General features: G+C 52.9%; 1 protein-coding gene across 1 annotated transcript in view; it reads right to left on the bottom strand.

The window, feature by feature from the left end:
* Positions 1-18,825, bottom strand: part of KLHL22 (kelch like family member 22) — a 29,059-nt gene extending 10,234 nt beyond the window's left edge. The window contains exons 1-4 of the mRNA XM_058656604.1: positions 18,771-18,825; positions 13,398-13,676; positions 7,820-7,985; positions 5,356-6,074 (exon numbers count right to left, since the gene is read on the bottom strand). Of these exons, the coding sequence (XP_058512587.1) occupies positions 5,356-6,074; positions 7,820-7,985; positions 13,398-13,627 (1,115 nt within the window). The 5' untranslated portion in view covers positions 13,628-13,676; positions 18,771-18,825. The remainder of the gene's footprint in view (positions 1-5,355; positions 6,075-7,819; positions 7,986-13,397; positions 13,677-18,770) is intronic.
* Positions 18,826-24,962: the final 6,137 nt, after the last annotated feature.

Below are 24,962 nucleotides of genomic sequence, written 5' to 3'. Positions count from 1 at the left end.
TCAGCTCTAACCATTGTGGCCACTTGGTGGAGGGAACTAGTGGGTGGAAGATCTTTCTATCTCTCCTTCTCTCTGTAAATGTGCTTTTTCAATAATCATGAATAAATCTTTAAAAAAAAAAACCCACCTCTCTTGAGCTCTGGTCTGGGCGCATGCCATGTCTCCCACCAGCGTGGGACAGGACCCACCAGCTGCTTCCGCCAGCTTCCTTCCTGTCTCAGGTTTTTGGGCTGAGTCAGCACTGACTCCATGTGGCAATAACTGTGACATAACCAAAATTACACCAATTCCTGTCTGGTTTTTTTTTTTTAAATCTCCCATTGTGCTTCCCTTTTTTTCTGTTTATTTGAAAGGCAGAGTTAGAGAGAGGAGAAACAGAGCTTCCATTTGGAAGATCTTTCTCGTTGTCTCTGTCTCTCTTGTGAATAAGATGGAAGTAAATGTTTTGGGAAAACACAACTTTTTTAAAAGATAAAAACAGTTTTAGTCACTGCTGAAGATTCAATGTATCACCCTGCCCCATCCAGGCAGGCCAAATTGCTGTCTTGCACTCCTAAGGCGCCATGTGGCAGCACTGGGCAGTGGAGACTGGCACAAGTCAGACCTTGGGGGAAGGTCCCTCCTGAGGGGGCTCAGCATCCCTCACAGAGCCCCCATAAGGACACAGGGAGACAGGGCCTGCCCCTGGGCCACTCCGGGCTTCCCAGCGTCCAGACCGCAAAACAAATTCCCATTTGGGTCACCTAGGGTCTCCCAAACCACCTTGGCTCCTTGAACCCAGAGGCTGGATCATCCTGGCGCGAACTCTCAAGTTCGCATAAAAATGTCCTGGGGTCTTTGTCAAATAAATGGTCTTTCTTCTGTGGTTCATGACTGCTAAATGTTTTAAAGCCTTTGCAAATATTTTAGTGATTTTAAAAAAGGAATTTAACAATATTAATGTGGAGGGGTGGGAGGGAGGCAGCAGGATGACTCCGCTGGCTCATCCTCCACCTTCAAGCACCAGCATCACTTATGGGCACTGCTTCGTGTCCCAGCTCTTCCATTTCCTATCCAGTTCTCTGCTTGTGGCCTGGGAAAGCAGTGGAGGATGACCCAAAGCCTTGGGACCCTGTACCCACATGGGAGACCATTTCCTGGGAGAAGCTCCTACGTGAGGGCTCCTGACTTCAGATCAGCTCAGCTCTGGCCATTACGGCCCCTTGGGGAGTGAATCAGCAGATGGAATAAATCTTTAACAACAACAACAAAAACAATGTTAACAGGGATACAGAGGTTTGGTGCAGCAGTTAAGCTCTACCATTTGGTACCTCAGCACCCCACAACGCAGCACCTGGATTCAAGTCCCAGCTCCTCCAAATCAGATCTTGTTTCCTGATAATGCTCACCCTGGGAGGCAGCAGACAAGGGCTCAAGCACTTCCTGGACAGAGTCCCAGACTCTTGGCTGATATGGCCCAGTGGCTGCGTTCATTTGGGGAATGAACCAGAGGATACAAGATCTCTCATTTCGCCTTTTAAATAAAAGCAAATTAAAAAAAAAACAAGATCTGAAAAAATGTGTTTATTTGCTTTATTTATTTTATTACAAAGTCAGATAATCAGAGAGGAGGAGAGACAGAGAGGAAGATCTTCTGTCCGATGATTCACTCCCCAAGTGAGCCTCAATGGCCGGTGCTGTGCCGATCCGATGCCAGGAACCAGGAACCTCTTCCAGGTCTCACACACGGGTGCAGGATCCCAAAGCCTTGAGCCGTCCTCAACTGCTTTCCCAGGCCACAAGCAGGGAGCTGGATGGGAAGTGGAGCTGCCATCCTAGAACCAGCGCCCATATGGGATCCCGGGGCGTTCAAGGCGAGGACTTTAGCCACTAGGCCACGCCGCCGGGTCCATTTTTTAAGATCTTAACAGTGGGTAGGCACTGTGGTGTATCTGGTTAAGCCTCTTCTTATGATGCCAGCATCCAGTATGAGTGATGCTTTGAGTCCCAACTGCTCCACTTCCAGTTTAGCTCCCTGCTAATGCCCCTGGGAAGACAGTGGAAGATGGCCGAAGTGCTTGGACCCCTCACTGTGTGGGAAACTCGGAAGAAACTCCAGGTTCCTGGCTTTGGCTTGGCCCAGCCCTGACCATTGGAGCCATTTGGGGAGTGAACCAAGGGATCAAATATCTCTCTTCTCTCTTTCTCTCTCTATTCTTGCTAACTCTCTATTCTTGCTAACTCTGCCTTTTAAATAAACAATTTATTTTCTAATATTAGCAGCCATGTAAATGCCAAAGGAAAAAACCCAATTATTTTAAGCAGGGCCAGGGCAGATGGCCACATGTGACTAAGTTAGGCATGTAGGAAGCATTCAGTAAACCCAAGGGGTTCCTGTAGCTAGGGGCAGTTACTAAGAACAGTGTGTGTAGTCCAGAAGCAATCAGAGAAAAAACACTGAGGCAAAGACCATTTGTTCAAAGAAGCCATTTTTCGGGCCCAGTGTGGTAGTATAGCGGTTAAAGTCCTCGCCTTGAGCACGCCGGGATCCCATATGGGTGCCAGTTCTAATCCTGGCGGCCCTGCTTCCCATCCAGCTCCCTGCCTGTGGCCTGGAAAAGCAGTTGAGACGGCCCAAATCTTTGAGACCCTGCACCCACATGGGAGACCCAGAAGAAGCTCCTGGCTTCGGATTGGCTCAGCTCTAGCCATTGAGGCCACTTGGGGAGTGAACCACCAAACGGAAGATCTTCCTCTCTGTCTCTCCTCCTCTCTGTATATCTGCCTTTCCAATTAAAAAAAAAAAAAGCCGGTTTTCACAGGCAGTTTCTGTACTGACAGTTTAACACACCACTGAAGGCAAGAACTAACACCACAGAACGCAAACCTGAATTTACACCTTGCGTTCCTAGAGCTGAGAGCCCTCACATTCTCAGACTCAGAAGCAACGTGGTTGGAGGGGTGGGAGAGAAAAGAACCACGTCCTTGGAACATTCAAACGAACACTCCTTTGGAGATTGTGGGCCCATGGGGAGGTTAACCAAACATCCATCCCATGACGCCCCCTGGCAGGTACACTGGCTCTGGCCACCTGAGCCCTGTACTAGCTCCCCAGAGGCCGCAGCCACCTGCTCAGCCAGCTCCACCTGCTGCTGGAGGCAATGGTCAGCAGGATCTGGACATTGTCTGAAATTTGGCTTCAGTCACAGAACCACTGTCCTGAATGACACATAGATGGAGGGCCCAGAATAGGATGGGGCACATGGGTGGGCAGAAAACCCAGCCTCCCTGTGTCCTGGGCACACGGCTGCCTCCACCTTCCCCGAGCGTCCTTGGGGCTCTCTGCTCTGCATGCCTGTGGGCTGCTCCAGAGAGAGAAGCCTGAGCCACGGTCCCCCACGTCTGCCCCCCACCTCAGCGCACTTCAGGGGAGGGGTGGGGTGGGCGACAATCCTGAGGCCTGGCCACAGAGAGAAGCCCCAGTCAGCACCAACGTCAGTGTGGTTTCAAGCCCACAGGGGACATCATTTGCACTGGGGAGGAAATCTCCATGAACTCTGCCCTTCCCCATGTTTAACTACAAAGTATTATAGTCAACTTCCGGCAGAGTCAACATCCCTTCCACACAATCAATTGCTTCCGGAGGCCAGGACAACAGAGCAGTTGAGGAATGCCCCAACTCTGTTTGGTCAGGGTCACTCTATTTTGCTTCCAAGTGCCATCCATGGCTTGGCTAAGATCCCACCACCACCACCCTTGCCTTAAGAGAAATGAACTTGGTCGGCCCCTGCCTAGTCACAGCTACCCACAAGCAACTGGCAAACTCCCTCTTGGCAACACTGGTTTTCCGTGTGCAGTGTAGATGAGGGCATACTGCCCACGCAGGCAGAAGTATGGTAGTGGAGCCCCTGGAAATCCAATAGTAACTGAGAGTGGGGTGGGCAGTTGGGGAGGGGGGCTCCTGACCTACTGTGCCTCTCTCTGCTGCAAGCAGCGGACTCACACCTGACTGATGTGATATATCCCAGCTGTCCATTTTGCCTCTGGGCAAAACGCCACTGTCCCCTCCTCCTCCTCCTCCTCCTCGTCCTGGGAGAACCTATGCCCAGCACACACAGTCAGCATTCAGGGTTAACAGGAAATGCAGTAATGGGTGGCACAATAGGAACCACCCATCCATGACGGGCTGATGGTTCAAGAGAGAAGAGGCTGGTGCCATGGCATTCATAGGTTAAGCTGCCACCTGTAGCGAGCACACCACAAATAGGGTTCAAGTCCTAGAAGGTCCACTTTCGATTCAGTTCCCTTTTAATGTGCCTGGTAAAGGAGTGGAGGATGGCCCAAGTGCTTGGGGGTCCCCCCTCATCTATGTGGGAGACATGGAAGAAGCTCCAGGCTCCCCATTTCGGACTGGCCCAGTTCCACCAGTTGTGGCCATTTGGGGAGTGAACTAGTGAACAGAAGATCTCTCTGGGACCTGGCACGGTAGCCTAGCCGGCTAAAGTCCTCGCCCTGCATGCACTGAGATCCCATATGGGCGCCAGTTCTAATCCCGGCTGCTCCACTTCCCATCCAGCTCCCTGTTTGTGGCCTGGGAAAGCAGTCGAGGACGGCCCAAGGCCTTGGGACCCTGCACCTGTGTGGGAGACTGGGAAGAAGCTCCTGGCTTCAGATCGGCTTAGCTCCGGCCGTTGCGGCCATTCGAGGGAAGTGAATCGGTGCATGGAAGATCTCTGTCTCTGTCTCTCCTCCTGTCTGTATACAAAAATTAAAAAAAAAGATTTCTCTGTCTCAGCCCCTACCCCTACCTCTCTGTAATCCTGACTTTCAAATAAACGAATAAATCTTAAAGAGAACAAGAGTGGGACAAGCAGAGCAGGCAGACAGAGGGACACTGAAAGACGATGCAGGAAAGCGAAAGAGACTGACCAGAGGAGTCACTGCTCTGTCCTCTCTCGTGGTAGCCCCAGTGCCTGTTCTGTCCCAGGTTCCCTGTGCCTCACATGCAGCCAGGCCAGGAGGACACTACACTCACCACCCAGGTTCTCCGCCCACCCAGGCTCTCCGCCCAGCCAGGCTGCACAGGCCAGTATGCAGACAGAACAGGCTTCTGAGGAGCCGGCACAAGAGGGACACAAGACACCCCGGGGTCCCCCTGGCCTTCCTTCACAGCTGTCCCTGTCACCCTGAGGGCATCTGTGGAGGCACGTGTGCCCAAGGCGGACTCGGGGAGCAGGTCTTCAGAGATGTGTCCGGGTCTCACATGACTCCTGCCTCCCCATCACCATCACACTCACTCCCACCCCAGGAGCCCCCTCCACCCACCACACCCACCCCAGGGTCACCTAGAGACACCACCAGGCGGCCGCTCCTCACCTCCAGCACCGGGCCTCTGCTCGGAATCCCTGGACATTGTTGTCCCCGCCAATCAGGTACACGAAGTTGTTAAGCACCGCGATGCCCTGGTTGGACATGCGGGGGGCCAGCGAGGCGGTGAAGTGCTTCCATTCGCCCAGCAGGGGGTTCAGATACTTGGCCTGGTCGCTCAGCACCGTGGACGGTGTGGAATGGATGCCCCCGAAGCCCACCACACACCGAACGTCCGACCGCAGCTCCGTCTGCGGGCCCTGCAGGCTGGGCTGCAAGCTCTCATTCCGGTGGTACATGAGGGCGCTGGCCACCGTGTCCCGCAGCGGGCTGGGGTCCAGCTTATCGTGCAGGCGCTGCAGGACCTCGGCTTCCATCAGTGGGAAGCGCACCGTCTCCAGGAGCTTGGGGGGCTCATGCAGTGCGATCTGGTCGGCCTGCACCTGCTCCGGGGTGTAATGGTAGAGCAGGGCCCCCTCGTACACCTCGGCCTCACGTGACACCTCTAGCCGGTTGCTGCTGAGCAGGGAGTACACCTTCTCCAGGGGCAGCTGGCGGTACTTGTCGGTCCGGGAGAAGGCTACAAAGTTCTTGAGAATGTAGGCATCCAGCTGTTCCGTCAGGCGGTTCAGGTCAAACAGCTCAGCCAGCCGGTACACGTCTAGGATGTTCTCCTCATCCACCCAAGACAGAAGGAAGTCGCAGCAGAAGTGGATGATTTCCGGGATCTGCGGGAAGAGGGACAGCCACTTTGGAGTCTGGGGAGGAGGCAGTGTGGTATGGCGGGAGGGGTGGGGAAAGAAAAGAGTAGAGACAGGGGTGCAGAGGAGGGAAGACAAAAAGCCTTCCTCAACTGTTCCCCAACTTTCTGACAAATTAGAGACAGCCCCAAGCTGGCTGACTGCCAACAGACTGCCTTTGGAATGTACTAGGTGGGAGGGGCATGGGGCGGCCACTTAATGCCTCGGCTTCCACATCTGTAGACAGGTGTGCAATAAATGGGGTGTGGAAGTTGGAGGGTGGGAAACGGCCTGGTGCAGGGCGGGCCGCCCGCAGGTGTTGCTGCCTTCTGATGGCAAATGTCAGCTCAACAGAGAAGAGGAACTTTATCCCCACTTTAGCAGGGATTCAGCCCTTTCCCCACCAGCCCAGCCCACTCCTGGCTTTGGGGGTCACTGGGGGAGTGAATCAGCATGGATGGAAGATTTCTCCCTTTTCCTCACTCTGTAACTCTATACTGTTTCCAGGGTCTCTTTAATCAATGGGAGAATGTGGTGGGTCCTCCGGTGTGAACTGTTGGATTTCTGAGGGTCTTTCGGTGAACAGCTGTGCTGACAAAGCAGAAGCCAAGGGCCCGGCGTGGCCTAGCGGCTAAAGTCCTCGCCTTGAAAGCCCCGGGATCCCATATGGGCGCCGGTTCTAATCCCAACAGCTCCACTTCCCATCCAGCTCCCTGCTTGTGGCCTGGGAAAGCAGTTGAGGACGGCCCAATGCATTGGGACACTGCACCCGCGTGGGAGACCCGGAAGAGGTTCCAGGTTCCCGGCTTTGGATCGGCACGCATCAGCCCGTTGCAGCTCACTTGGGGAGTGAATCATCGGACGGAAGATCTTCCTCTCTGTCTCTCCTCCTCTGTGTATATCTGGCTGTAATAAAATGAATAAATCTTTAAAAAAAAAAAAAAAAAAAAGCAGAAGCCAAACAGCCCAGTGAATGCAACCAATGGACAACTGAACAAACTTCCAGCTGAAGATACGGATGACACGGTGAGGGCCGCAGTCAGGAAAGGGGAGAGCAGGATGAGAGGTGGCAGGGGGGGTGGGGAAGGCAGTGCTGGGCAAGGAATGGCGTCAGCACATCTGACAGGTGCAGGGAGGGGAAGAAAAGGCAGAAGCAAGCTGAGAGGAGGAAAGGGAGGCCAGGGTGGGACAAGGGGATGGCAGTAGAGAGACAGCGATAAGTACAATGTGTGGGGAGACACATAGGGAGTCCCCGAGGTCCCGGGCCCCGGACGCTGGTAGAATGGTGCGGGACACACAGAGCAGGGAGCCTGGGAGCCTGGACAGGAACTCCAGGCAGGAGCAGAGAGACGGCTGTACCTTGGTCACTTGATGGGTGATGGGAAGGGGGTGAATGTACTGGAATTCCCCAGAGTGAAAATGGCAGGGACAACATGGGGACAGGAGAGAGCTCTGAGCAAAAGAACATGGGAAAGTTCTAGGTGAAGACAGGTGTGGTGGGGCAGTCAGTCTCACTCTTGCCCAATCCATATCATGGCGCGGGGGACGGGGCACCCTCCAGTTGCCCCGTGCTGCCTAATACACATCCTCCGGTGAAGCAAGGTCAGGACAAACCCTGCTAGGTGTCCCCACACCCTCCTGGCACACCCTTGGGCTGATGTCACTGCCCAGAGGGCACAGCAGGCATCCTTGGCTGGGCGTGGCTGTGTGCTGCTCCCTGAGGCAATCCCCACCTGCAGCTGGCAGGCAGCCACCAGCGTCTCCTGCACGTTGCTGAGGTTGAGCTCCAGCTCAGAGGTGTATATGAAATGCAGGATCTGGCACATGGCATTGTAGGACACGCCGTGGATCAGCACCTCCTCCTGCTCCATCTCCTTCAGGCCCCCGGCGAACATCCCTCTGCAAAGGAAGACATGGGGCAGGTTAGATGAGGCACGACGGCAGCAGGGCCAGCCCGGGAGAGTGCTGACCACTATGCAGGGGAACAGCCTGCAGCCATGGAGGCCTGGGCAGCCATCTTCCTGGCTGGGGTCCTGGGGAATGGGGCCCAAGGAGCCCAGACTGAGGGGCAGCGTCTCCAATGTGTTACAGCAGAACAAATGGCGGAATGGGGAGAACAGACAAAGAAAAGCCATTTCCGGCTTGCAAACCTGCTGAGCTCCTTCCAAACACCTGGTGCCACTCACAAGTACAGAAAGCAGGGCCCAGCATGGCAGCCTCGTGACTAAAGTCCTCACCTTGCACATGCCAGGATTCTACATTAACGCTGCTTTGTATCCTGCCTGCTCCACTTCCCATCCAGCTCCCTGCTCATGGCCTGGGAAGGCAGTAGAGGACATCCCAAAGCCTTGGGACCCTGCCCTGGTGTGGGAGACCTGGAGGAGACTCTAGTCTCCTGGCTTCAGACCAGCACAGCTCTGGCTGTTGAAGCCACTAGGGGAGGGAACCAGATGGAAGATTTTTCTCTGTCTCCCCTCCTCTCTGTATATCTAACTTTCCAATAAAAATAATTCTTGAAATAAATAAATCATAAGAAAAAAAGAATAAGAATAAAGATCACCAGGAGGCAGCATTTTCTGGCACCCTATATCAGAGTACCAGTTCAGGTCCTGGCTGCTCCACGTCCAAGCCAGCTCCCTGCAAATGTGCCGAGGGAAACAGCTGATGATGGCCCCAAAACTCAAGTCCCTGTAATCTACATGGGAGACCTGGATGGACTGTTAGGTTCCCTGTTTCAATGCCTGGACCAACACTGGCTGCTACGGTCACTTATGGAGCAAACCGAGCTCTCTAAGTGTCCTTTCCCTTTCTGTCACTCTGCCTTTCAAACAAATTAAAAAAAAAAAGGAAATCATATCACTTGCTGTAATGGTATACTTAGTAAGCAACTCACAAAAGGATAAACACTACGATTCTATGTGTGAGGAACCGAGAACAGTCAAACCCACAGAAACACAGAAAGTGGAATGGTGGTTTACAGGGGTTGGGGTGGGTGATACAGTTTTTTGTAAGAACACAAAGACATATTTTAGAAATTGGTTTCACAACAACATGAATGTACTCTGATGGCCACTGAACTGGGCAGTTAAAAAAAGTCAGAGTGGCTCTCTGTCTCTCCTTCCCTCTCTATAACTCTGCCTTTCAAATAACTAAATCTTTACAAAGATAAAAATGGGGCTGGCATCATGGCACTGCCTGTAACTCTGGCATCCCTCAGGAGCCCCGGATTGAGTCCTGGCCACTCTGCATTCCATCCAGCATTGCATTGGTGTGCCTGGAAAGTCAGTAGGTGGTGGTCCTAGCCATCCACATGGGAGAGCAGGATGGAATTCCTGGCTCCTGGCTTTGGCGAGGTTGGGGCATGAAACAACACCTGCAAGATGTCCCTGTCCGTTTCTCTCCAACCAGAAATGCTTCCAGGGCTCAGCACGGTGGCCTAACGGCTCAAGTTCTCGCCTTGTACATACCGTGACCCCATATGGGTATCGGTTCTAATCCCAGAATGCCCCACTTCCCATCCAGCTCCCTGCTTGTGGCCTGGGAAAGCAGTCAGGGATGATCCAAAGCTTTGGGACCCTGCCCCTGCGTGGGAGACTCGGAAGAGGCTCCAGGCTCCTGGCTTTAGATCGGCACAGCTCCAGTCATTGTGGCCACTTGGGGAGTGAATCATCAGATGGAAGATCTTCCTCTCTGTCTCTCCTCCTCTCTATATATCTGATTCTCCAATAAAAATTTAAAAAGTATATAAATAAATCGTAAAAAAGAAAAGAGAGAGAGAGAGAAAGAGAAGCAAATTCAAGCCTCTGTCCACCCTGTCTTGCTGAGTTGTGGCTCTTGGAGGGACAGGAAAGGAAACAGGGGATGCCCTAGCATTCTCTAGAATGTTGAAGAAGGATTTGCAAGGATGTCTTGTTCCTTGTTTCCCAGCTCGTGGGAGTCACTGTAGGGTGAGAAGCAGGATGTGAAGGGGAGAGGGCAAGGTCACAGAACCAACCAGCTTACGCTCAGGTACCCACGAGGAAGGCAGCTGAGAGGGCAAAAGCACTTCCAAGGAAAGGAGATGTGTGCAGTTATGAGGCTGGGGAGGGAAAGGAAACAGAGGGAGGGGCAGGAATGGAGAAGCGAGGCTTAGAGCTGACGCAGGGGTGCAGGGTCCCCACGACTTGGGCCACCCCAACTGTTTTTCCCAGGCCACAAGCCAGGAGCTGGATGGGCAGTAGATCAGTTGGGACAGGAACCAACACCTACATGGGATCCCAACGCACGCAAGGAGAGGACTTTAGCCCTGGCTCCTGCTCTTTGTAAAACAGTAACTCAAACAGCACAGGGCAGGGTGAGACAGCAACCCTGTCATCCCCCTCCCCCCATCCTTCTCCCTTCCTGTTGGTCTCCAGAGTTCCGGCTACGAATCCTCAAGGTCATGGAAGGCTTCTGACCCCTGACAGCAAGGCAGCATCCATGCTGTCCTTCAGGGAGCAAAGGGGATCGGGGCAGGACATGGGATCAGCCTGTGGGAGGGGATGCCCAGGAGGCCCCACAGCCTGCTGTCTAGCAGGGGCTGTCCCTGGGTGGGTCTCTCTGCTGAGTGAACCACTCCCTGAGTGTCTCAGCCCTGCCCACTGCTGCCCTGGGTGCTCTCAAGAGACTTGTAAAGGCCTCAACCGGCAGGATAGGATTGCAGGCAGGGTGGGGGTGGTTGGGGTGGGCGGGAAGGAATAACCCATTATTTCTATAGATGTTCTCCGTGCTCTCGGCCCATTTGGCAGTGCCTGACTGCAGTTTCCTGCCAGGATGGGAACCCACAGGGAGTAGCAAGGGCTCAAGGAACTGGCTTCCTGCCATCCACCAAGAGACATGGCTGGCATTCCTGGCTCCTGATTTGGGCCGCAGCTGTTGCCAAGAACTCAGGGGGTGAACCAGCAGATATAAAAGCTATCTTGTCTCTAGGAAAATGGCCTCAGGTCAGGCCTGACGTGGTAGCCTAGCAGCTAAAATCTCCATCTTGGCCAGTGGCCCCACTTCCCATCCAGCTCCCTGCTTGTGTCCTGGGAAAGCAGTGGAGGATGGCCCAAAGCCTAGGGACCCTGCACCCATGTGGGAGACCCAGAAGAGGCTCCAGGCCACTGGCTTTGGACGTTGCAGCCACTTGGGGAGGGAATCAATGGATGGAAGATCTTCCTCTCTGTCTCTCCTCCTCTCTGTATATCTGACTTTCCAATAAAAATTTTTTATAAAGGCCTCAGCCAAACACTAGCCCTCTCCCCAACCCTGCCCGGCTCCAGACCAGGAAACTGAAAAGACACTGATGCCCAGGGACATGTCTGCACCAAACCACCAAGTCACATGTTCCACAAGTCTTTTAAGGAGGCACTTACACTATAAAGCAAGGCTTTCTTTGATAGTCGCTAAAAATCTTAAATTTATTTTTTTTATTTGAAAGGCAAAGAAAGAGAGGAGAGATGGAGGGGGAAGAGGGAGAGAGTGGGAGAGAGAGGGAGAGAGAGGGAGAGGGAGGGAGAGAGAGAGATAGAGAGAGAATTATTCTTCCATCTGCATGGCTGCAAGGGTCGGGGCTAGACCAGGCCAAAGCCAGGAGCCAGGAGCTTCTTCTGGGTCTCCCATATGACTACATAGACCCACGCACTTGAGCCATGCTCCACTGCTTTCCCAGGCCATAACAGGGAGCTGACTTAGAAGTGGAGCAGCTGGGACTCAAACTGGTGCCCAATGGGATAACAGTGTCGTAGGTGGAGGCTTAACCTTCTAATACCATGGCTGAGCCAGTTCAGTCAGTTTCTAAGTTTTTTTGTTGTTGTTGTTTTGTTTTGTTTTTTAAGAGAGACAGAATTACAAACCAGCCTGGAAGACAACATGGACAAACAGGAACAGACTTAGAGTATTACGCCTGGGGATGAGAGGCTCAGGCTGGCTCCTGCTGGTGGCCCTCATTCCCTCGGAGCCCCAGCCGAAAGTGTGAGATGAGGGGCACAACGGCACCACCTCCATGGGGTTCACAGCAGCATGAAAAATGGGGGGAGGGAAGCGGAATGGCAGCCTGCCTTGTATCCACGAACACAAGATGTATGCATTCAAACCTTGAAGGATGTGTGTTGACAACCACTTCGATGAGTAATTTTAGAGTGTCAACGTGAGCAAGGCTAGGGATCTGAGCTAAAGGAACTAGGCGTGGTGGGGAGACTGTCTCTAGCAAAGACAGGCCTCTGAATCCCTGAGGACCAACCCTCCAACCAATCAGCTCTGCCCTCCAACCAATCAGCCGGAGCCCTGACTAGATGGACAGGCGAGGGAAGGGTCTCCCTTGTTCCCCCTTCTCCCTCCCCCCACTGCTGGGACACCTCCTTCTCCCCCATTGAGTATCACAGTCCCACACTCTTGGCCACTGGACAGCAGCTGCCTCCTGCTACCACTGCCTGGTTCTCAGGCTTTCCGGACCTCCCAATGCCTCGTCCTCCAGCACTCTGAGGTCTCCAGCCTGCTGTGTGATCTGTGGTGTTGTGATTTTCAACGTCCCGTGGGCCAATTCTCTTCCCATATTCTGTTCATTTTGTCTCTCTGAAGAGCCTGTGCCCCCAGCACTGGGGTACTCCAGCCCATGTGTACAGGAGACAGACAAGCCAGTAATGTCAAGTCAGCCAACCCACAAGAACCCCAGGAGTGGCCATGGAGCCACCTGCTGTGAGGGCCAAAAGGCCAGCACCTGAGGGAGAAGAGGTGTGACCAAGTCAGGGAAGGCAGCAGGAGGGTGGCAGTGGCCCACACCCTCAGGACCCTCCCAGTTGGCATCAGAGCTGTCATGGGGTAGGCGTGGTCCAAGAGACAGGGTGGGAAGGAGGCCTGCTCCAGCCAAGCTGGAGAAGGGTGGGTGGAGTAGGCGTAGAGAGAAAAGAAATGGATCACTACGATTTCTTCAAACTTACATGAAGGGTGGGAGTAGAAAGAGGGCACACTGTGGGAAACATGCTAACAAGTGGGCCTTGGTATTCCTCCAGAATGTTCCATAAGATATCGGGTTTTCCCAGTGAAAATGCTGAGGGGGTGAGGGTGCAAGCCAGGGACAAGCAGAAAATCAGTTTGTTCTTGAAGCAGAAGCTTTGTTTTATATTTATATAAAAGCCATATGAGATTCGTTTGTTTAAGAGCACATCCGAGGGACTACACGGTTCAAATCTAAGGATCCGTTCCCTGCTCCTTTTGAAGGCTAAAGGAAACGCTGGGGGACAGGCAGGAGCGAGCCCGGTGACAGCTCTGAGCCTGCCTCATCCAGCTGGCGCTGAGTGTGGAGGGACTTACCGGAAGTAGTCGCAGGATGCTGCCAGCAGGATGCGGTGGGCTGCGATGTGCCTCCCCTCCACCACGAGGACGACGTCAAAGAGGATGCCGCTGTCCCGAAGCGCCAGCAGCCCCCGGAGCAGGGCCTGGGAGTGCTGCGTGCTGCGGTAAGTGTTGGTGCCGCAGTGAGACTGCGAGGGCTGCTGCGAGGGCAGCTTGCACAGCTGGGTGAACTCCTGCTCCTCTGCCATAGCGACGGCTCCACGGGCACCCACCACACCACCGCGGCCGGCCCGTTAGCTGCAAGGACAAGAGGCCCAGGCGGAGTGAGAGGGCAGGCGGCATGCTGAGGGGGAGAGGGGAAACACCCAAAAGACCTGCCCCGTTGGGTGTTCTAAAACAGGCTCAATTGGATAATCCTCTCCTTGCAAGTGCAGGCATCCCAAGAGAGTGCCGGCTTGTGTCCTGGCTGCTCAGCTTCCCATCCAGCTCCCTGCTTGCGGCCTGGGAAAGCAGTCGAGGGTGGCCCAAAGCCTAGGGATCCTGCACCCACATGGGAGACCCAGAAGACGCCCCTGGTTTTGAGAATCCACCAGTTCCACTTCTCAAACCAGCTTCCCACCACAGCGCAGCTCTGGAAGTAGCAGGGGATGGTGCAAGCTCTTGAGTCCCTGCCAAACCACGCAGGGGAGGCCTGAATGGAACTCCAAGTTCCTGTCTTTGGCCTGGCCACACACTGGCTACTGGTGGGCACCTCCTGGGATGGGGTGGGGTGGGGTGAGCCCAAGCATGGGAGATCTTTCTCTGCCTCTCAAATTATTTTTTTATTTTTAAAATATTTCTTAAAATGAAGACAGTATGGAAACACTTGAATATATCAAATTCTCAAGAAGTTCCTCCTTTTGAGAAAGAAAAAAACTGAGTTCCCCCCCACAGGGGTAGATGCATAAAAACAGCAAGGCCTGGCACTGGCACCTGGGGTATAGTAGGCTTAGCTTCCACCTGCGGTGCCAGCATCCCAAATGGGCACTGGCTCATATCCTGACTTCTCTTCTAGCTTCCTGTTAATGCTTTCCTGGGAAAGCAGCAGAGGATGGCCCAAGTCCTTAGGCTCCTGCACCTACATGGGAGACCCAAAAGAAGCTCATGGCTTTGGATATGCTCAGCTCCAGCCATAGCGACCATTTGAGAAGAGAACCAGTGGGTAGATCCTCTGTCTTGCTCCTTCCCTTTGCAACTCTGCCTTTCAGATAAAAATAAAAATAATCTTTTTTCAAAAAAGTAAATCTTAAAAAAAAAAAAAAGCAAGGCCTGAGTGATGTGGGTCATGAAGCCCAGACTTCAGGGAAAGATTCCGACTTAGGAACCCTGGCCCCTAGGACTGCTTTCTCTGAGACTCTGACCGCCAAGCACAGTACTTGCAGGCCCTAGGGATCATCAGCCTCATATTTAAAAACCAGGGTTACTCTCTAGTAATGGAATTTACATGCAGATTAAAAAAAAAATAACACAAGCTGATTGGATTATAGTGTTAGGCACCCAGCCAATCAGACAAACCTACTGCAAAACACAGCCTCCAGGTTATCCAGGAGCAACTGCCAACAGCCAGCTGGTCCTGCTCGGGGAGTGGCCAGTCCCCCAGCACCAGCACCCATTCCCTGGGGTCCCCCGTACTGCTGGCCAGGCTGGCCAGGAGCATCTGCTGGTCCTGCTCGGGGAGTGGCCAGTCCCCCAGCACCAGCACACATTCCCTGGGGCCCCCTGCACTGCTAGCCAGGCTGGCCAGGAGCATCTGCTGGTCCTGCTCGGGGAGTGGCCAGTCCCCCTGCACATGTTCTCTGGGCCCCCTGCACTGCTGGCCAGACTAGCCAGGAGCATCTGCTGCTTCCCATCAGACATGTTCTATCTGCCTCCTGAACTCAGGACATTCCCCTACCCACCCAGAGCTGAGGCACAGTCCCCCCCCCGCCACTGACCACCTCTCGCTTAGAATTTCTGACTCCTTCCTCTGACCCAACACTCCCAGCTTCAGCCCAGAAGCCAGCCTGCCATTATCCCCAGCTCCATGCCGAATCCAGCTATGGGCCCACCCGATCAGTCTGATTTTTTTTTTTTTTTTTTTTGTCACTGGCTCTCCTGTCTGTGTGGAAATCCTCACAGTCTCCATTGTCTCTTGTCTCTTCTCTAATCCTCACGCCCTCCTTGACCTCTTTCCTCATCCACCTGGGGTGCACTGAGAGGATACACCCTGCCAGGCTACACAGAGATGCCCAAATGCCTGTAAGTGTTCCCCCTGACGCCTCCTGCTCGGGGTTCCCTGTGACTCCTCTCAAAATTCTCCTTCGAAGACCCAGCATGATGGCTCAATTAGTTAATCTTCCCCTTGCAAGCACCAGAATCCTTTATAAGCACCGGTTCATGTCCCATCTGCTCTACTTCCCTGACCTGGGAAAGCAGTAGAGGATGGCCCAAGGCCTTGGGAGCCTGTACCCACATGGGAGACCCGGAAGAAGCTCCTGGGTTATGACTGGCTCAGTTACAGCTATAATTGCCACTTGAGGAGTGAATCAGCAGACAGAAGATCTTTCTCTCTCTAATTCTGCTGTTCAAATAAGAATAGTTTTAAAAAATAACAATAAATCTGCAATCTGTGTCACCTGCCCAACCCAAGGAGATGCAGCCTCTGGGAGCACTAGACTTTATCTCCATGACACACATTTCAAAGCCTCCATGATTGGTGTCACCATTTGTTTGCAAAGCCAGACTCTAGACACCTGATTCCTATCTCTACACCATAACTTTCTCAACATCGTTACCAACAAGGGAGTCCAGGCAGCCTTATCCTGAGAGTGACAGCTACTTCAGACACCAAGCCCCAGGCCCCAGAAGCACAACAGCTCCTGTGGGTGTGGATGAGCTGCTGCTGCTTTGCCACAGGGCATCACGGAAGGACTCCTTGCCTGGGAGGGCCATGCTCATGTGTCAAGTACGACTCAAGGAATTCAGTTATGTAGGGGTGGAGAACCCTCTTTTTCTGCCAAGGGCCACTGGAAATGTTTGTACCATCTGCCAGCCATACACAATTATGAACTCAAAACATGAGTCTGCTATCCATACACTGAACTTGGAGTCTTGCCTGTGACTGTCTCGGCAAGGGCAGACCCAAAGATTTTGCCGTCCCTATGTGTCCCACGGCCTGGGGTTGGATGTTCTCCACCCCTGAGCTAGGTGCTTAGGGCCTGTGAAGGAAAAAAATGAATTTCCTGCTGGGAAGGACCACACCCATACTCAGACCGGGCTTGCTGGACATGGGACCACAACAGTTGAAATCTAGCGGAGGTGAGCTCAAGTTCGAGCCATGGAGTGGAAAATCTCTCAGGGACATTCAGAGAGAAGAGTGAGCAGTGGATGCTGGAAGAGGTGAAGGACAACTTCCTTTATAAAACTTCTGACAACACAATGAAACAGTATTCACTATTGCTTGCAAGTAGGATATTGCATATAAACAGGCCCATTCACCATCAGGATTATCTCCAGAAAAAAAAATTATTTAGCAGAATGAAAAACAATGTGAAACATTAACCGGGGTCTGCTAGTCCTTGTAGGCCCTTTTCAACCTATGGGTGTTTCATAAAGAAATTCTCAAAAATTTTTTAATGTCATACGCTTGTGCTTCAAACACAAAAGCCAGCCAAAGGTATGTTATAAAACCTCCAATCCAACCAGTTGATCCTCTCCCAGGGCAAACTCACTAGTCCACACTCCTGCAGAGCCTTCTAGAAGCATCTAAAGAGCCCCCTTTTTCTTTTAAAGATGCATTTATTTATCAGCAAGGCAGAGTGATAAAGACTGAGACACAAGACATCACTCCCCCCAATGCCAGCAACAGTGGGGGCTGAGGCACGACCAAACCAAGGGGCCGGAAAGTCCATCCGGGTCTCCTGTGGGGGAGGGGGGCAGCAGGGACTCAGTACTCCAGCCATCACCTGTTGTCTCCCTGGGGGCATTGGCAGGAAGCTGGTTCAAAAGCCTGTGAGTGGCTGGGATAAAAGCCAGGCATTCCAGTGTGGGCTGCAGGCATCCCAAGTGGCAAGTTTAACTGGCTGAGCCACACAGTTCTTTTGCAAGCCACTGTATATCCCTCCCACCATCCAGTACTAGAAAGAGACCCTTGGAGGCTCCCTCCAACGGCTGCAAACAGTTGTATGCTTTAAAAAAAAAAAAGTTGGCTGGGCCATACATGCAGCAGGCATCTGGGGAGGGGAGGAGGAGAAGTTTCTAGACGATCAGAAGTTGAGAGCCCAGTCTAAAGGACTGTGAGCAAACGTGCTCCTTCCGGAAGGCCCCGCCCCTCCCCTTGTGCCCCACGGCTGTTATAAGATCCTGATTGCGGCCAGTGGCTGTTATCTCACCGGTAGTGTTTCTTTTTAATCTCTGCTGACTGAAACTACTAGAAAAAAAAACCTCGATATTTCAGGGTGTCACTGTCTTTCTGTCGTGGACACTTTTAAGTGTAGAAAGTTCCCAGGCCGAATGTTCTCAGCAAAGCATGCATTCATTTTCCGAAGGCGCTCCCACCCCCAGCCCACCCTTCCCCATCAAAGCTGTCTGTTTTCCACCGAACCCCAAAACCCAGGGGCAGCCAAGGACCAAGAGGTCACAGGGGCGGGGGAGGGGGACACGGGGAACGAGGAAGTGGGTCCCAGTTTCCGGAGGTGGGGGCAGGGAGCAGCTGGCAGAGCTCAGCCGACTGGTTACCTAGTAGGGCATCTCGGGTCCCCCTGCCCAGGCCGAGCTGTCCACGGGAGGAGCAGCCCGGGACACAAGGTGATGGTGGCAGAGGCGACGCCCCCGCTGCTCCCGGCGCCAAGATCGCCAACAGCCCTGCGCGATTTGGCACTGGACAGCGCCATCTCCGGCTTTTTCACCAAGAAAGCCAGCGACCCAGCCCGACCAGGCTGCAGCACCCCCACACACACACCACCCCGGCCGCCTTCCCCAGGGCGGCGGCGTTTTGGCCTGGCCCCTCCACGCACCCGCCTGTTGCAGGGTCGCCGCGGGCCGGCCAAGGCCCCGCTGAGCGCCCGGGGGTGGAGGGAACCCCAGAGGCCGGAGGGCCTGCACCCCGCGCGCGGACACCCCGCGCCCCGGCCAAGCGCCACCCCGTGGGTGTGGGTGGGCCGCTGCCCCGCCACGTCAGGCGGCCGCCCGCTCCCCCTCAGGCCGCCGACCCCCGCGCCTCCGGGCTCTCCCGCGCGCCTCGCTCCACCCGGACCCCGCGGCCGCTGTCGCGCACCCCTCCGCCCCGGCCCCGCTGGACCCGCTCGCTCCCCGCGCCCGGTTCTTCTCCCCCCTCCACAGCCACCCCGCCACCACAACGCCTTCGCAGCTGACCTGGAGCCGCCGCAAGCCGGAGGCCGCACTCGCGAGGGGGCGGGGCGGGGGCGGGGCCTCGACCGGCACGTGGTGCGCCGCGCAGGCGCGGGTCGGGTCGGGGCGCTGCCTGAGGGGCCTGAGGGGAGCGGCGGCTGGGGGAAGGAGGAGTGAGGAGCTGGGGGAAGGAGGGGTGAGGTATGTGAGGCTGGGGGAAGGAAGGGTGTGGGGCTGGGGGAAGGAGGAGTGAGGGGCTGGGGGAAGGAGGGGTGAGGGGCTGAGGGAAGGAGGGGTGAGGTATGTGAGGCTGGGGGAAGGAAGGGTGTGGGGCGGGGGGAAGGAGGAGTGAGGGGTGTGGGGCTGGGGGAAGGAGGAGTGTGGGGCTGAGGGAAGGAGGGGTGAGGTATGTGAGGCTGGGGGAAGGAGGAGTGAGGGGTGTGGGGCTGGGGGAAGGAGGAGTGTGGGGCTGGGGGAAGGAGGAGTGAGGGGTGTGAGGCTGGGGGAAGGAGGAGTGAGGGGTGTGGGGCTGGGGGAAGGAGGAGTGAGGGGTGTGGGGCTGAGGGAAGGAGGAGTGTGGGGCTGGGGGAAGGAGGAGTGAGGGTTGTGAGGCTGGGGGAAGGAGGGGTGTGGGGCTGGGGGAAGGAGGAGTGAGGGGTGTAGTGCTGGGTGAAGGAGGAGTGAGGGTTGTGAGGCTGGGGGAAGGAGGGGTGTGGGGCTGGAGGAAGGAGGAGTCATCTCGCTTCCTTGTGGACAGCTGCCGCGGGGTCTGCACCTGGCCCAAATCTGGGGTCCCTGTACCACCCCATCCTGCGCGGCAGAACCACTGTAGGAGTACAGAAATTAAGTTTTCTTTCACTCTGTGTTCACTCCTCCTTCTCTCAGACTCTCTTTCATTCACCTCCCTCAAGCCTTTGCTCCCTCATCACTACCCTCCTCCCTCAAGCCCCGTGCCACCCATGCTGCGCCTGCTCACCTCTGCTGGGTGGGTATCCTCTGCTGAACATCTGCCTCCCACATGATAGAGTGTGTTGTTGCTTCCAACCCTAGGAGCTGAAAGCCTGGTCCTTGAGGAGACCTCCCTCAGAAGCTCCTGTCTGGAGGAAGTGGCTCGTGGGATGGGAGATCAGACTGCTGTGACTGTAGTGGAGGACACTGACTTAGCAGGCATCCCAGGTGGAAGTCAAGAGGAAAGGAAGAAGGGCCGAGATATGGCATTGTCCCCCGGGGCATCCAGAGACCAGAAACCAGAAAAGGGCGGAAGGGGGGTGGTGATCAAGGTGTGACTGGGAAGAGGAGATGTTACTGTGAGGAGGTTGGTGTGTTGCTCTCACACACCCGTGTACACACCCGGCTGCTACCCCGGTTCTAACATTGGGAATCCCCCATGTACAAGTAGGAAGCCATGGGGTTTTTAGTGGATGATTGGCTCATGGGAGCACCCACAGAGGGCTGGCAGCAGAGACGGAGAGAGTGGGCCCCTTCTACCGTGTAAGGACGTTGCAAGAGATTCTATCTTGAGGCAGAGAAGGAACTCTAGCCCCAAACATTTCTTTTTTTTTTTTTTTAAGATTTAAGATTTATTTATTTTCGCAAACTCAAATCCTGTTAGGAGGTTGGGTTTATATTTAAATAACAGGAAAAGCACTCAGAACCAAGTAGGACTCATCCCACCGTCTGGTTTGTGTTCTTTACCTGCTAAAAGCAAGAGCGAAGGGTAGACAAAAATGTCTGCATTGTACTTCTGGTCTTACCTGTCAACCTAATAAGAAAAATTCCCTGTATCCAAACTGCTGCCTTACTGAAAGGCAAGTTAGTGTGGTTGCTGTATATCAGAGAATATTTACCACTTCTCACATTTGATAAATGGTCTTTAAGATCAGGTGCTTAGGAAGCTAGCATGAGCAGAAAGAGTAAAAAGTGAAACTTGACTTTTGAATTCTTTACTACCTTAGACTAACTTAGAATTGAGGATTGTCTAGAAGCAACTACTTGGAAACATTAAATTGGGGAACTGCTGTACATCAGTCTTTAGTAAACGGTGCTTTGGCTAACTCATTGGAGGGACGGAGGTATAGAACATAAGCCATCCGCGCAAAATGTTAACTCACGTCATCACAAGACTTCATTAAAAAAACAATTGTAGACTGACAGAAAAAACGTGAAAGTTGGAGTTCCAACTTTGCCTTTCAAGTAAGTAACATATCCTTGTATCGTGAAATCAACCGCATTTCAGAACTATCCAAACCACTTGGGCAGAACCCTTGGAATATGTACACGTTCAAGACTCTGTGTTGATATGAGGTGGTGGTTTCTCATCCCTGGGTACTGTAATGTGTGGAAAGTTGTGAGTGGCTTTCCCTTTTGTCTCTCTCCGTTCCCCGGAAACAACAAGAAGAAATAGCAAATTTGGAAACAATTCACCCAATTTTCCCTAAACCTCAATGTTTCCCACCCTGATCAACCGTGTAATCACTATAAAAAATAAAAATACGGGCCCGGCGGCGTGGCCTAGCGGCTAAAGTCCTCACCTTGAACACCCCAGGATCCCATATGGGCGCCGGTTCTAATCCCAACAGCTCCACTTCCCATCCAGCTCCCTGCTTGTGGCCTGGGAAAGCAGTCGAGGACGGCCCAATGCATTGGGACCCTGCACCCGCGTGGGAGACCTGGAAGAGGTTCCAGGTTCCTGGCATTGAATCGGCGCGCATCGGCCCGTTGCGGCTCACTTGGGGAGTGAATCATCAGACGGAAGATCTTCCTCTCTGTCTCTCCTCCTCCTCTGTATATCTGACTTTGTAATAAAATGAATAAATCTTTAAAAAAAAATAAAAATACATATGAAAATCAGAGAGGCAGAGATCTTTGATCTAGCAGTTCACTCTCCAAATGGTCCCAATTCCTAATGTCAGATCAAGCAGAAGCCAGGATCCCAGAATTCATCCTTGGTCTCCCAATCGGTGATAGGGTCTGGAACACGTGTACTCTTATGTGGGCTGCAGGAAGCCTCAGAAACAGGGAATAAACTGCTGTGTGTAACAACCACCCTCGGGTTCATTCCCGAAGCCCTCCATATTCCATAAAACAAATGTTGGACAAAGTAGGATGCTGTGTATTTGTTAATCAGTCTTTTTTTTTTTTATGGTCAATAGCCAAAGTTTATTAGTGGCATCAGGCTTTTACAGACTGAGGGTCACATAAAAGAAGGAAAAAGGTGTTGAGGAGATTACTTAGTTCCCGCAAGCATGTCTGTGGAACCCATCAATTTTTTCCATACTCTTGTCTGAAAATATCTCTTTTTGTTTTGTATATCTAATCAATTGTCCTCATACAAATGATATCCAATTGATTTTCCTGCAAATCCCCCTTCTCTATTTGGTAAACTAGGCCTGAGGGGGCCCGGCGTGTTAACCTAATGGCTAAAGTTCCATATGGGCCTCCCGCCCCCGCCCACCACCCACCCACCTCCATCCCGTTCTAATCCCGAAAGTCCCACTTCCCATCCAGCTCCCTCCTTGTGGCTTGGGAAAGCAGTGGAGGACGGCCCAAAGCCTTGGGAACCTGCACCTGCTCAGGAGACCCAAACAAGCTCCTGGCTCCTGGCTTTGGATCAGCTCAGCTCTGGCCATTGCAGCCGCTTAGAGAGTGAATCATTGGACAAAAGATCTTCATCTCTGTCTCTCCTCTCTGTAGATCTGACTTTCCCAAAATAAAATCTTTTTTTAAGATTTATATATTTTTATTACAAAGTCAGATATATAGAGAGGAGGGGAGACAGGAAGATCTTCCGTCCGATGATTCACTCCCCAACTGAGCGCAATGGCTGGTGCTATGCCGATCTCGAGGCAGGATCCAGGAACCTCCTCCAGGTCTCCCACACGGGTGCAGGATCCCAAAGCATTGGGCCATCCTCAACTACTTTCCCAGGCCACAAAGCAAGGAGCTGGATGGGAAGTGGAGCTGCCGGGATTAGAACCGGCACCCATATGGGATCGCGGTGTGTACAAGGCGAGGACTTTTGCCACTAGGCCATGGCGCCAGGCCCAACCCCAAAATAAAATCTTTTTTAAAAGTAGACATGAGGAATGTAGCTAGGAACATGTTGTTGAAAGAACAGGAAATGGGGAGGACCAATTTTTTTGATGTTATACAAAAATAACTTCACCAGTGACCAGAGACCCTAACTGCCTATTATCCCATCTAACTCCTCAGCGTTCCTTCCTCCAGGAGAATGAACCCTGACTTGTGTTAAGGATAGGGGCCAGTGATCACTCTGGCTACTTCATGCTGAAAAGGGGCAGGGAGAGGGGCAACAGCAGCCAGGCATTCTCCAGGGGGTCGATCTAGAGATCCCTGGCAGAAGGTAGAAGTCATTAAGGCATCCTAAGCACTGCTTGAAGCTTGGAGACTTTGTTGAAGTTTGAACTTTGAAAATGTTAAACCGTTTTGCATTTTTTCCTGGCTTGTTTGTCCACATTCCATAATTGTTAGGCTCCACTTTGTCCTGGAACTCTTTCTGTGGGGGTCTCCATCACACTTTCTGTCTGCTTTCAAGTCCCTGTTCAGGCACTGCTTGTTTGCTGTCCTGCAGCAGTGGACTTGGTGCCCGAAGCCGATAATAACACACGTGGACTACCGACCGATGCTCAATAGCCTGTTAATCAGCCTTCAATAATAGAGTCATCAACCACAAACTTAGCAATAGATGAGGAAATGATAATAAGCTTCTCCCCTCCCTATTCTCCACTCATTGTGGGGTGACTGAGACAGCACCATCACCACAATCCGCCAGGGACCTTGCCGATGAGCTTTTTGGTCAGTTGACCAGAAGACAGCCAAAGGGGAGGATTTCTTGGGCCTCGGTAATCTGGAATCCCGTAGGGCCCAAGCCAAGAGTGGGAGATAAAAACATCCCCTTGTTCTTTCCTTTTCAAGCTGAGATTAATGGAAGAAAATCATGCTTCAGGATTGTGTCTGTAGCTCAACTGCAGCCAGCCTTTCCCCCCAGAACAAGCTGTGTCACTTTCCTGTCTGGTTTTGTGTCCCTCAGTGGGTTTTATCAAGAGACTATCCCTAATCTCTGCCAGCAGGGGGCGCAATTGCCGCTTGGTGCCAGGCAAAGGTGTCCATGCAGAAGAACACGGAAAGGTGTCCATGCAGAAGAGATGTCTGTCTTCTCAGCCTATTACTTGATTGATCAGCTGCCTACCCGAACAGAACAAATAGTAAAGATTTCCTGATAGGCCTGGACATTGTGGGGCAGTGCACTGAACCACCATTGGCTGTGCTGGTGCATTCATAAGGGAGTGTTGGTTCTGTGTCTTGGCTGCTCGGCTTCCAATGCTGTAATGTGCCCAGGAAAGCAGCAGTAGGTGACCCAGGTACTTGGGTGAGAGACACAGATAAAAATCCTGCATCCCTCCCAGATTCCACCTGACCAGACTCCAGCTGTTGTAGTCCTATAGGAGAGTGAACAAACGGGTGGAAGGTCCCTTTGTGTGTGTGTGTCTCTCTCTGTCTCTCTTTCTTTTCTTTTCTTTTTTTTTTTAAAGATTTATTTATTTTATTACAAAGTCAGATATACAGAGAGAAGGAGAGACAGCGAGGAAGATCTTCCGTTCGATGATTCACTCCCCAAGTGAGCCGCAACGGGCCGGTGCGCGCTGATCCGATGCCGGGAACCAGGAACCTCTTCCAGGTCTCCCACGCGGGTGCAGGGTCCCAATGCATTGGGCCGTCCTCGACTGCTTTCCCAGGCCACAAGCAGGGAGCTGGATTGGAAGTGGGGCTGCCGGGATTAGAACCGGTGCCCATATGGGATCCCGGGGTGTTCAAGTCGAGGACTTTAGCCTCTAGGCCATGCTGCCTGGCCCTGTCTGTCTTTCAAATCAGTCAATCAATCTTCCCCTAAAATTGATCAGAGACCTACCAGGTGTCGCAAATCTTAAACCCACAACTCCATCCTAGACAGTGATTTGGAAGGTGGTGGTGACAATGTCCTGCCTCTCTTCTCTACCAGTGGTTTATGATGTCTTATGAGGATATCTCAAGTCCTTAAAAGGTTTAGTTTGGGGAGGGAAGAGTCTCCAAATAAAAATAAATACATAAAACTTTTATTTAAAAAAATAGGCCAAACTGGACAACTATCCCAGCCAAACGATGACAGCAAAAAATCTCAGTAAATGGAAACTTGAGGCTTACTATGTCAGCCAATGG

Source organism: Ochotona princeps, chromosome 29 (assembly GCF_030435755.1).
Source record: "Ochotona princeps isolate mOchPri1 chromosome 29, mOchPri1.hap1, whole genome shotgun sequence".
NCBI classification, from domain to species: Eukaryota; Metazoa; Chordata; class Mammalia; order Lagomorpha; family Ochotonidae; genus Ochotona; species Ochotona princeps.
Note: the sequence above shows the minus strand (reverse complement) of the source record. Positions and strands in the feature narration are given on the sequence as shown.